Below are 13,415 nucleotides of genomic sequence, written 5' to 3' on the forward strand. Positions count from 1 at the left end.
GCCTGCTTCAGATTCTTGTCTCCCTCTCTCTATCTCTCTCTCTGCCCCTCCCTGGCTTGTGTGCTCCCTCTCTCTCTCTCTCTCTCTCTCAAAACTAAATAAATAACTTAGAAACATTTTTTTTAATTCACACACACAAAAATACTACAGCTAATAAATTCAGTAAACTTACATAGTCAACACACAAAATTAGTTGTGGTTTAAAATACCATCAATGAACAATCTGAAAAGGAAATTAAGAAAATAGTTCTAGGGGCGCCTGGGTTGCTCAGTCAGCTGAGCGTCTGACTCTTGATTTCAGCTCAGGTCATGATCCCAAGGGTCATGGGATCGAGCCCTGCCTCCGTGCTCCACACAGTGCCTGCTTAAGATTCTCATTCTCTCTCTCTCTCCCTCTGCCCCTATCCCCTACTTGTGCTCTCTCTAAGATATCAATAAAAAAATTATATTCACAATAGCATCCAAAAGAATAAAATATCTAGGAATAAATTTAACCAAGGAAGCAAAAAACATTGAAAACTACAAAACGTTGCTGTAAGAAATTAAAGACCTAAATAAATGGAAATCCTGTGTTCATGGACTGGAGGACTGAAGATTGCAATATTCTCTCCAAAGCAGTCTGTAGATTCAATGCAATCCTGATAAAAATTCTAATGGCCTTTTTGCAAAAAATGGAAAACCTGACCCTCAAATTTATATGGAATATTCCAAGGGTCCCCAAATAGCCAAAACAAAATTAAAAAAAGAACAAGGTTGCAAGGCTTACACTTCCTGATTTCAAAACAGTAAGTTTTGTAGTAAACACAGCTACAGTAATCCAGAAGAGAGTCGTACTGGTTTAGACAGAGAGACCAGTGGAGAGGAACAGAGTCCAGAAATAAACTCCTACGTCCGTGGCCAACTAATTTTCGACAAGTGTGCCAAGATCATTCAGTGGGGAAAGAACACTTTTTCAGTAAATGGTGTTCACTTCATCTAGGTAATTCATCATGTCTCGGGTCTGAAGCTAACACATTACTACCTTCGGGCAAGCCAGTTCTGGCGAGTCCGTCAAGGCTCAGATGTCCCCTCCAACCAGTGAGGGAACTCACAGGTGCTCACAGGACCCAGTTCTTCTCGCCTGCAGTACTGAATCCAAATGGAATTACCGTGTAATTACTTAATCTTGGTCTCATCCTGAGGACACAGATCATGTCTACTTTTTTCAAGACTACCTTTCCAGGGTTTTGGTACAGAGAAGGCAGAGGAGTAACTATTTTGAGAGAAAACAATTCCACAGGGGCTACTTATCAGTCAACTATTTTTTTTTTAAGTTTATTTATTTTCGAGAGAGAGAGAGAGAGAGAGCTAGAAAGCATGAAGGGCAGAGAGAGAGAATCTCAGGCAGGTTCCACACCACCAACGTGGAGCCCGATGTGGGGCTTGAACTCACTAACCGTGAGATCACGACCTGAGCCGAAATCAAGAGTGGGATGTTGAACCGCCTGAGCCACCCAGGGGCCCCTTAGGTCAGCTAATTTATATCTCAAGCAGCTTATCTTAATATGACAAATGAGATTCAAGGTTAATCACTGAGGAATCAAAAACATACCTATTATCCCAAGTTTTGCGGCAAACATCAGAGATACTCCAATGGGAAAACCAAACACGTAATAACCGATGGCGTTCATGATAGCACCGATCTTTTGTTTTCCTGTACCTCGCAGGATTCCACCACAGGTGCCCTGAAGAGAGGAATACCAAGACCACCATTACAGCCGTGTACCTACCCTCGTGTCAGGTTCGTGAGGAATATTACATTAATACATCCCAGGTTTGGATGTGATCACACAGTTCTATCTCAAAACAAGAACTGCACGTTACGTAAGAGATAAAAACGTTTTGCTTCTAAAGTTACGTTAATGACAATAAGCTATAGCGGCTTTCATCAGAAACCCACAGGTAATGTTATTCAAATCTTTGCTTAAAAATATTTTGTAAGTGTATGATTAAAAAAAAAAAAAAGTTTAAGGTTCACTGATGGAAATCTCAGCAGAAACTAGTCTGATATCATAGCTGAGAAACAGGAATGGGACCATGGGCTTCAAAAATGCCCAGAGTCAGAGTGGTGGCAACCATCGTTCTCTTCCACACTGTTCTTACCACAGCTGGTATTCAATCGGGTATCACACCTTCAGACTGGTAACAATAAAACGGAAGAAACTCCTTGGGGGAAAAAGAAAGATGGCAAACGGACCTAGAAATCAAGTCATGAGGGCTAACTGCTGAAATTGGGAAGACGACTCAAGGCATGATTCCAGGGTACAGCAGAAGGGTCTTCAAACTCCTACAAACCCACAGAAGATCAGCCTAGAGAAAGACTTTCTCGTGGTCACGGTCAACTCGAAGGTGGCCTGGCCTGCCATGGACAATACAGTAGATACGGGCCTGCTCATGTGGCTAAGAGCCACACAGGGCATTCAGGCCCCAGATAAAGAGGAGGCTGGATAGCTCTGGTCTCTTCTACCTTGAGATGTTATACTCTAGCGTCACCCATCTTTCCCACAAACGGTGAAGAATGCTTGCGGCAAGGGGCGCCTGGGTGGCTCAGTCGGTTAAGCGTCTGACTTGGCTCAGGTCATGACCTCACGGTTCGTGAGTTCGAGCCCCGCACCGGGCTCTGTGCTGACGGCTCGGAGCCAGCTTCGGATTCTGTGTCTTCCTCTCTCTCTATCCCTCCCTGACTAGTGCTCTGTCTCTCTCAAAAATAATAAATGTAAAAAAAAAAAAAAAAAAAAAAAAAGAACGCTTGTGGCAAGAACTCTCTGTTCTCAAGGATGAAATCGCATATTTAATTCAAAACTAGAAACGCAAAACAAATCTTGCTATGCATATTAGGTGGGGGTAAAATCACTCCAGGTACTCACTGCAAGGGCATCAAATAGATGAAAGGGAGCAAAAATAGGCATCGCTTGGCTCACAAGGTAAATAATATCTCTGTGGGAGGAAAAGAAAGTGGTCAGTGACCCCAAAATTACATTTAAGTGGAGTATATTAATTACTACTGATCTGACAAACCTAACTAACGGATCAGTAATTCACTGAAAACACAACTTTTCTATTTGACAAAACGAGTACCCAATAAAACCTCACTAAATTTTCTTAGTTAGAAAAGGGGCATGGCCTAGGCTGCCACTATAGAGGATAATTCTTTTTTTTTTTTTTTAATGTTTATTTATTTTTCAAGGAAAGAGAGACAGGGCGTGAGCAGGGGAGGGGCAGAGAAAGAGGGAGGCACAGAATCCGAATCAGGCTCCAGGCTCCAAGCCGTCAGCACAGAGTCCGACGTGGGGCTCGAACCCCACGAACCGCGAGATCATGACCTGAACCCAAGTCGGTCGCTTAACCGACTGAGCCACCCCGGCTCCCCTAGAGGATAATTCTTAAAGTTTTGCTTAGGAGTATAAAAACGTGCAGGTTGGAAAAAAAATGTTTCAGCCTATGGCTGGTAATCTTCCTCTGTGAAAGGGACACTTCCTCAAAGATGGAGGTGAAGGCCAGTGTTCACACAGGAAACACTTGCCCCCTCATGGATCCTCTGAACTCTGAATGTGGTAGAAGGTCCGTCTGGGGAGGGATGACAGTGGGGATACTGGGACTCTGGAGAGAGACACAGCAGAGCTGGAGGGGTCTGAAGACCTGCAGACGGGGGCGCCTGGGGGCTCAGTTGGTTAAGCATCCAATTTTGGCTCAGGTCAGGATCTCAGAGCTTGAGTTCCAGCCCTGCGTCGGGCTCTGTGCTGACAGTTCTGAGCCTGGAGCTCCTGATTTCGTCTCCCTCTCTCTCTCTCTCTCTCTCTCTCTCTCTGCCCCTTCCCTGCTCATGCTCTGTCTCTCAAAAGTAAATACACATTTGAAAAACAAAAACAAAAAAGAGGGAGCCAATGTGGTTGGAATACATGAAACAGGCTATCGTACTCTCCCCAAAGGAAGTTTTCTGCTTCCCTCCCATTCGCCTTAAAGGGGAAGGTTGCTGGTCAACAGGTACCACCAATACAGACAAAGCCTGCAGTCAGCCCTCTCACCAGAGGAGAGACCTCTCTGGAATAGATCCATAGGACTGTGAAGTTGCCTCATGGTACACTATCCCTACTAATCAAAATCGTCTTTCATTCAAATACAGACATTAGCCCAGTGTTCACCGGACTCGGAAGAAAATCAACAGCCCGCACACAAAAAGGACAGACCCAAATGAGCATGCAGAACAGGTGACACAAAAGCCACCACCGAATCCAAGGAACAAGGAGTAAATCGGGGGGGAAAAATGAAACAAAAAAATATGACCATTACAGGAAAACATTCTGTTTGAAGACTGAATAATGAGACAGACATGGCAAAATACTAAATCTCAATTTGAAAGGTAAAGTTGAAGAAATGACCCCAAGCACAGAGGAGGAGAGAAGAGACAAGTCAGATTCATCCAGAAGTTCTACCATTTATATAAATATCCCAGAGCTAAAGAAAAATTCAGCACTTCGGACTGAGTCTACAAAGTGCCACACCAAATAAAAGAAAAAATATTCACCTATGCCTAAGCATGTGCAAAGACACAAATAACATCTGGAAGATTTCCAGGAAAAAAAAAAAACTAACCTACAATATGGATTAAGAGTCAGATTAGGGGGCGTCTGGGTGGCTCATTCAGTTAAGTGTCCGACTTCGGCTCAGCTTGTGATCTCGCGATCTGGGGGTTCGAGCCCCATGTCGGGCTCTGTGCTGACAGCTCGGAGCCCGGAGCCTGCTTCGGATTCTGTGTCTCCCTCTCTCTCTGACCCTTCCCAGCTCATGCTCTGTCTCTCTCTCTCTCTCTCTTTCAAAAATAAAAACATCTAAAAAATTATATTAAAAAAAAAGTCAGATTAGTATGCAAAGTCTATATCCAGATGACATGACGGACGCTGATGGAGGAGGAAGCTCCAAGAATCAATCCTTTTACCAAAACAATGATTGAACTGGCCAGAAATGTCAAAATCAACCGTTTTCACAACTCTGGAGTCGAGCTGAAAACCTGAAGCACGCAGTGCTTCATGAAGAATGAGCCTAGTAAGTATCCATGAATCCTGGGGTTTCACAGACTAGCTACCGCTTCCTGTCCCCTGGTCCCATGGCAGGCAGGTGTAGGGATGGCTGCCTGCATTCCTGGTGTGGCTAGTTGGTGGCATGTTGGACAATAAGGATCTCGTGCTCCAAAAGTCAGAGTTGTGGGTTTTGATCTCCTTGGCGGTTCACTACGGGCCCAGCACAGAGGCTGCTTCCCACGCAGTGCCTGTCAGATAATTGAGAGAGACAGAACTTTTTAAAAATGTTCTTTTCTTATTGGATCAAGGCATTTGAGGAAATCTGCCGGGCCACTGGCTCACTGAGGAGACAACAGACACCACACACGACAAGCAACATAGTCTTTGTAAAACAAAAAACAAAACCAAAAAAAAATGGTTTGGAAAAATCACTAAGCAAACGGGACAAATGCAGAACAGCAATGCCTGAGGAGGGAGGAGAACCTAATCTCCAGAGCTATTGTGTTACAATATTCAGAATGTCATTTCAACATAAAATTACAAAGCACACAAAGAAGGCATGGCCCATTCGCGGGAAAAAAAGAAAACTGTCAGAAACCGGCAAATATGGTCAGAATCCATTTTTTTCGGATTCTAGACATTAACCAACGGCTTGCGGTGACCTGGGGAGTGCTTCCTCAAGGGAAGCTGCCGAGTCTTGGTAGTAACAGCGACGTCTGTGGTGTTGCCACTGACCTGAGTACCATCCCCGGCTCCCAGCTCAGCAGTAACCTTGATAAGTAACAGTCCCTATTTCCAGGACTGGAGGAGGAAGAAGGAGCGGAAGCTTTTCAAAGCTTCATTCCCAAGGAACAGCCATTATTTTGCACAGAGACCACCTGTCAGGTTGTTCCTCAAAAGACTCCCCTTGAAACGCTGTCTTTATTTCTCTGGACTCAAACCTGGCCAGTGCTCCAGCTGGCCTCTGAGAGATGTCTGCAGGCAAATGTTTTAGGTGCTTCTGCCTGAAGCACTGGATAAGAGTTGGCACAAACAAGACTAACCGACAAGCTCGGCAGGAAAGGCTGGGCAAGGAGACATCCATAGGGGCTTCAAAGCTGACACGTCCCTGAGAATCTAAAAGGCCACACGCAGGCATATGACTGGGTATGTGCTCAAGAAAGACCGGAGAGGGCCTAAGCTCTCACCTCTGGCTGAACTTGAGGCTCCGCACAGGCAGGAAATGAGGGCGAAGGCCAAGCTGTAAACTGCCTGGCCGAGTGCTGAAGGCTACCCTGATACACGCACAGAGAGCCCCTCCGCAGAGTGGGAGGTAAGTGGGATGCATGGAGCTAAGGAAATTTGGTCCAGTAATTAGCCGATCAGCAAGCTAATGCAACAGAGACTTTAGTGGCCACACCGGACAAAAAATACAGACTTCACCAAATTAGTTCATAAAAGCCACGAAGCCAGCAAGCGGCAACAAAAAACCTTGGGGGATGGGGGCGGTTCTGATCTCCAGAATTGCCACATTACGATGTAAAAAATGTCCAGTTTTCAACCAAAAATATGACTCATGTAAAGAAACAAGAATGTATGGCACCTGTACGGAGGGAGCAAAGCAATTAATAAGACTAATCTCTGAGGGTGCCCAGACTTTGGAGCAAGAAAAACCCTTAAATCAGCTACTTAAAAAAATTTTTTTAACGTTTATTTTTGAGAGAGAGAGAGAGAGAAAGAGAGAGAGAGAGAGAGAGAGAGAGAGAGCGAGCGCACAAGTGGGGGAAGGGCAGAGAGAGAGGGAGACACAGAATTGGAAGCAGGCTCCAGGCTCTGAGCTGTCAGCACAGAGCCCGACGCGGGGCTCGAACCCATGAACCATGAGATCGTGACCTGAGCTGAAATCAAGAGTTGGACACTCAACCGACTGAGCCACCCAGGTGCCCCTCAACTGAATTTCTTTATGAAAGTAATCTGAGGCAAACAGTGCAAATCACCGAAACCTTTTCATAAAAAGGATCTGGTTTATTCAAAAGACACTTCATTATATCTAAATAACTATGCAAACACAGAGTTACAGAAAATGCAATAAAATTCAACCTAAGACTGAGTTAGTGGTTTATATAAATTCTGCCCTTTTGACTCACGCATCATGCTGTCAGCGTGCTCTGGACTGGGACGTGCCTTTCTGGGGACGAGGACATGCCATGTGCTTTTTCTAGGTATTTCTGAGCAGAACCAGCATTGAGCACGAGAGAAATGCCACTGGGGTTCGATAAATGAACGAATTGGGTACTGGAGGAACGGGGACAGTGCCCATGGGCTTCCTTCGTCCAATTTCATTCCAATGGAGTACCGGCGTTCTCAGTGCTGGCTGCCCTACTTCCCGTGAAGCAAGATACTACTCACCTCTTAGAACCAGAAAAGTACAGTGAAAAAAGCATAAAACGGAAAACATCGTTCTAGAAGATGGGTACATACTTGTCACTGGTAAATACATAGGCAATCACATCCTTCATCGCTGAGAGTACAATGCCCACTACGAGAGCGCAGACACCTGGAAAATAGAGAAGCAGCAGCGGGAAGTGACAGTTGTCCCAAGTAATAAATCCAGTCTCAGGAGAGACTGGCGTCAATGATTTCAGAAATGTCCCAATTACAAGTGTTTATTACTGTCTCTTGAAAACAGCAAGGAAGTCCTGATTCTCACTCCTTTGTCGAAGGCACATTCATAGAAAAAGATGCTCGGTGAGATGTCTATACGGTCAGAATCTTCTCTAACTGCTCAGATTCCAAAACAGTAAAACTGCTCGAAGAGGCAGCAGTCCGGGGATGCGGAGACTCAGTCATACAGGCTTTGGTCAGAAAACAAGCCCGCGTGTGATAACAATCTGAAGACTTTTCAGTCTTACCGAGTGTACCATTTCATTGGTGCCCGGTAACGGAAAATCACCATTAGAAGTTTCATTTTGCTGAGTGACCTGAAAAGGGCTTAAAGAATATTCTAGCTGAGGCCATATATATAAATCCATTCCCCAGAGAAACTCCGAAACGTGTACCGTAACCTATCAGACAAAAAATCAGTATGGACGCCAGAGAGCGGACCTGCTTCAACTCACCCGCACACAGGAGAACGGTGATGCTGGAGTCCCGAGCCTGCTCGGCATTCCCTGCCCCCAGAGCATTGCCCACTCGGACACTGGCCGCCACACCAAAGCCAAGGGGCACCTGAGAACCAACAATCACAGATCGTAAGAAGTCAGAGGGCCTGCGAGAATGCTAGTGCCCTAGGGTCCAACCACGCAAGAACCCTAGACAGAGACAATCGTCCGTGTTCTAGACCTGGTTCTATTACAGCTGAGCTGTGTGACCACAATCCAATCGCTCAGTCCCGCTCACACCCAACCTCTTCGTTCCTAAACAAGGATAATGGCTGCCCTGACTGCTACCTGTATCACATCCATCAGGGCAGAATCTCTTAACGCAGTGGGAGTTCAGGGCAAAGCGCCTCCTTCACTGGCCGGACACGTACCATCGAGACTTAATTCAATCTAGCTGCATTCCACGAGGTAAGATTTAATGCATTATAAATACAGAGATAATTTGTAAAAATTAAATGAACCACACGGAAAAGCACTTAGCTCAAAGCCTGGCATAGTGTAAGAACCTGATGAACGCTGATGAAATCTGACTCCATTAACTCCACTGTGTCCAACATTCCATACTTCTAATTATCCAGGACACTGAAATGTGTCCCCAAAATCTCATTTTTCATCATTCATTATGGAAATCCGAAGCTATAAGCTTCCTTGCTCTTACACAGACCATTAGTCAATCTCCGAAGCCGTGCTCTTGACCTCCTGTCATTATCCTGTAATAAATACAGTGCTGCTCTCGGGAGCTGTTCGAATAACATGGGTTGTATAGAAAACTCTGGTTTTCGCTGTCATGTCTGCCGACAATTTATACACCAGCTTTAACTTCTCATTCCTACCAGAAACAGCATCCTCCCGACCACCTCTAACTTATTACTGTTTTGAGAACTAGCCTGAGTTGGTAAAATACACACTCGGTTAAGAAATGAGAAACCACGGACAGACTCTGTAAAACATTATAAGACTTGCATGCCCAGAGTATATACCTAATTGTCTTCTGGTTCAAGATGGACAACTAGCTCACAGGCTTAACTCTCTTCCCTCCCAAACACCATTAAAACATCAGTCAAGATGCTGCACAGAAAAGAAGTTCATTCACACATCACTGAGAAGACGAGAGCACACTGGCTTCTGGAAGAGGGGAAGTGATGTCATCACCCCGGGGAAGAACCACAGAAAACCACAGTCCAGAATACAGACAGGCGGAGGCCACATCCTGCTAGCTGTTCTCAGTGCAGCATCAGGAGGCTGGAGGCTTCAGGTCCATCAGCGAGGCGGTGGTGAGCGGTACTCGGGGAGATCAGATCCACTACGAACAGCACACCCAGACCCCATCGCCTACCTGGTCCTCCCTCCCAGCCCCACTGAACACAGAAGGACTAGGCTAAAGGTAGAAAAGCAAAGTGGGAGAGCTCCCTGCATGGTGTGAGCACCTCAGAACCATGTGGTGTCCTGGGGACAGGTGGGACATGGGAGGGGAGGTCAGACTGCCTGCTCCCTGCTCCTTGCCCACAAACCCTAAAATGAAGATGCCACATGACAGAGACACCTCTGGACTCGGCTCCCTACCGGTCCTTCCCGTTCAGGGGAGAGGTCTGTTAGAGAAACATCCCCAAATAACAAGATCAGAAAAGCCACGCCAGCCGTTTATTTCACCAATCAACGTATTCGCTCTTTCTTAAACGTAGTCACTCTTTCGTAAGTACAATAAAGATCACCAGATCTTTGAGGAAAACCAAAGAACATACCTGCAAAAGAGACCAAGATAAATAAGAGACCAACTGACTTCAGAGGAAACAAATGAGGTGACTCAGAGAACAGAAGAGAATGTTTGAAGGTTCCACTTCGTATCCAAAGATATTTAAAAGATAACACAGCAGAAAAGAAAAAAAAAAAAAAAAAAGGAACAGGTTCCCATGAAGAAGGGACTGTAAGAGAAAAAGAAGGGGTTCTTGGAAACTAAAAACCAACCAAAAAATTTAATTACAAAAAGACAAAGAGATTTTCTTTTTGTTTTGGAGAGCGTGCAAGCAGGGGAGAGGGGCAGAGAGAGAATCTTAAGCAGATTCCATGCTCAGCATGGAGCCCAAGACGGGGGTGGGGGTGGGGGGGCTCAATCCCACAACCCTGGGATCATGACCTGAGCCGAAATCAAGGGTTGGATGCTCAACCGTCTGAGCCCCTCTGGCGCCACGTTTCTTAGCGGATGAAGAAAAACCAAGTTCAATACTGGAGATCAACCTCCACCCAACAGGCAATTGAAAAGAGAGAACAGAAAAAAGGTACAGAAAGGGAGAAAGAGTAATAGTTTTAAAACTTCTCAGAGTTGAGGAAAGCAAAAGCCTTCGTTCTGAAAGGGTATGTACCAAGTGCTAATGAGCAGGGTAAGTAAAGAAGTACCTGCAGAGCAACCCACACTTGAAAAATGTCACAACTACACGGACAAAGAAATAAATGCTAAAACTTTCGAAGAGAAAACCCACGTTGTCACAAAGGAACAAGAACCAGATTAAGATCAAATTTCACATTAGTAACTCAAATGCCAGATGAACATAGAGCAAGGCTTTAAAAATTCTGAGGAAAGATTGTTTTGAAGCTAGAATTCTACACTCAGATTACTGAACAGGTGTACAGGAAAAATAAAGGCTCTTTCGTATGTGCATGGCTCACAGCTTACCTTCCATATAGTCTTAGGAAAAAGTTCTTCGACTATTTAACCCAAATAGTTTTTAAAGGAAATGTAATAAAGTGAACAAAAAATGAGATCAAACGAACTGTAGACTTCGTTCACGGAGCCCGTTTAAGACCGCAAACTTAACTGATAAATGCTATGCGTGTTCTGACTGTTCCACCAACCAGCTGTTCCCCCACCTTTCTCCCTCTCCTCAGGCCTCCCCCTTCCCTGAGACACAACAATATTAAAATTAGGCCAAGAAATAACCCTACGATGGCCTCTATGTGTTCAAGGGAAAGGACGTCTTACGTCTCTCACTTGACACCAAAAGCCAGAAACGACTGAGCTTAGCGAGGAAGGCATCTCAGAAACGGAGACAGGCTGAAAGCTCGGCCTCTTGCACCAGTTGGCCAAGTTGTGAATGCAAAGGAAAAGTTCTCGAGGGAAAGGAAAAGTGCTAGTCCAGTGAAGCCTTATTGCTGATGTGGAGAAAGGATCAGTGGTCTGGACAGAAGGTCAAACCAGCCCCAACGTTCCCTGAAGTCAAAGCCTAATCCAGAGCAAGGCTGATTCTTTTCAATTCTGTAAAGGTTGAGAGAGGTGAGGAAGTGTGGAAGGAGAGTCTGAAGCTAGCGGGGGTTGGTTTGGGAGGTTTAAGGAAAGAAGCCATCTCCATAATGTAAATGTGAGAGGTGAAATGTCAAGTGTTGATGCAGACGCTGCGGCAGGTTATCCAGAAGATCGAGCTAAGATGACTCATGAAGGTGGCCACACTCAACAGCAGCTTTTCAACACACACAAAACAGCCTTATGTTGGAAGATGCCACCCAGGACTTTCGTAGCTGGAGAGAAATCAATGTCTGCCTTCAAAGCTTCAAAGGACTGGCTGACTCTCGTTAGGGGCTAATGAAGCTGGTGGCTTTCAGTCAAAGCCAATGCTCACTTAGCATTCTGAAAATCCTGGGACCCTGAAGAATTGTGCTAAATCTACTCGGCCTGTGCTTTACCTATCAATGGAACAAGAAAGCCTAGATGAAAGCCTAGATGACAGCACAATTATTGTTAACATGGTTTACTGAGTATTTAAACCCCACTGTTGAGACCTGTTGCTCAGAAAAAGATCCTTTTCAAAAACACCACTGCTCATTGACAACGCACCTGGTCACCCAAGAGCTCTTACGGAGATGTACAATGAGATTAATGCCGTTTTCGGGCCTGCCAACACAACATCCATTTTGCAGTCCGTGGACCAAACTTTAACTTTTGAGTCTTAACTATTTAAGAGCTACGTGTCGTTAAGACTGTATTTGCCATAGACAGTGATGTGGGTAAAGTAAACTGAAAACCTGGAAAGGATTCAACATTCTAGATGCTATTAAGAACATCCATCATTCAGGAGAAGAGATCAAAATATCAACACGAGCAGGAGTCTGGAAGAAGTTGATTCCAACCTTCATGGATGACTTTGAGGGGTTCAAGACCTCAGTGAAGGAAGTAACCACAGATGTGGTGGAAACAGCGAGAGAACTGGAATTAGAGGTGGAGCCTGAACACGTGACTGAATGGTTGCAACCTCATGACAAACCTTGAATGGATAAGAGTTGCTTCTTATGAACGAACAAAGGAAGTGGTTTCTTTTTTTTTTTTTTTTAGTTTTTTTATGTTTTATTTTATATTTGAGAGAGAGAAAGAAGAGAGAGCATGAGCAGGGGAGGGGCAAAGAGAGACAGGGAGACACAGAAGCCGAAGCAGGCTCCAGGCTCTGAGCTATCGGCACAGAGCCCGACGCGGGGCTTGAACCCGTGAGCAGTGAGATCATGACCTGAGCCGAAGTCAGACACTTAACTGACTGAGCCACCCAGGCGCCCCAAGGAGGTGGTTTCTTGTGATGGAAATCTACTCCTGGTGAAGATGCCATGAAGATTGTCGAAATGACAACAAAGCATTTAGAATATTACATGAACGTAGTTGACAAAAGCAGCAGCAGGGTTTGAGAGGACTGACTCCCAATTTTGAAAGAAGTTCTGCTGTGGGTCAAATGCTATCAATCAGCATCACAGGCTACAGAGAAACTGTTCACGAAAGGAAGCGCCGGTCAACGCAGCATACTTCATGGTTGTCTTATTTTTAACAATTGCCAGAGTCACACCAACCTTCAGCAACCACCACCCTGGTCAGCAGCCGTCAACACTGAGGCAAGACCCTTGTCCCAAGATTGCCACTGGCTGAAAGCTCAGAGGATGGTTAGTTTTCTTGAGCAATGAAGTATTTTTAACTAGGACATGGACATCTTTTAGACAGATGCTGTTGCACACTTAAGACTATAGTGTAACGTAAACAGAACTTTTATATGTACCGTGGAACCAAAAAACTTTACCTTGTTGACTTTATTGCAATATTCGCTTCGCGGTTGTGGTCTGGAACCAAACCTGCAATGCGTCTGAGGTATATGTCTGTACGTCTTTTGGGGACTGGCTTATTTCACTTAGCATATTGTCCCAAGGCTCATCCATTTGGTAGCCTATATCAGAATCTCCTTCCTTTTTAAGG

At 45.0% G+C, this 13,415-nt stretch overlaps 1 protein-coding gene across 3 annotated transcripts in view; it reads right to left on the reverse strand.

The window, feature by feature from the left end:
* The window catches only part of LOC122206075 (multidrug and toxin extrusion protein 2-like), a 59,412-nt gene that overhangs the window by 6,985 nt on the left and 39,012 nt on the right, over window positions 1-13,415 (reverse strand). For all 3 annotated transcript variants that reach the window (XM_042914878.1, XM_042914876.1, XM_042914879.1), the window contains 4 exons: window positions 8,156-8,264; window positions 7,518-7,593; window positions 2,907-2,976; window positions 1,592-1,724 (listed from right to left, as the gene is read on the reverse strand). In XM_042914878.1, the coding sequence (XP_042770812.1) occupies window positions 1,592-1,724; window positions 2,907-2,976; window positions 7,518-7,593; window positions 8,156-8,264 (388 nt within the window). The remainder of the gene's footprint in view (window positions 1-1,591; window positions 1,725-2,906; window positions 2,977-7,517; window positions 7,594-8,155; window positions 8,265-13,415) is intronic.

The sequence above is a fragment of the Panthera leo genome, chromosome E1 (assembly GCF_018350215.1).
Source record: "Panthera leo isolate Ple1 chromosome E1, P.leo_Ple1_pat1.1, whole genome shotgun sequence".
In the NCBI taxonomy this organism is placed as follows: domain Eukaryota; kingdom Metazoa; phylum Chordata; class Mammalia; order Carnivora; family Felidae; genus Panthera; species Panthera leo.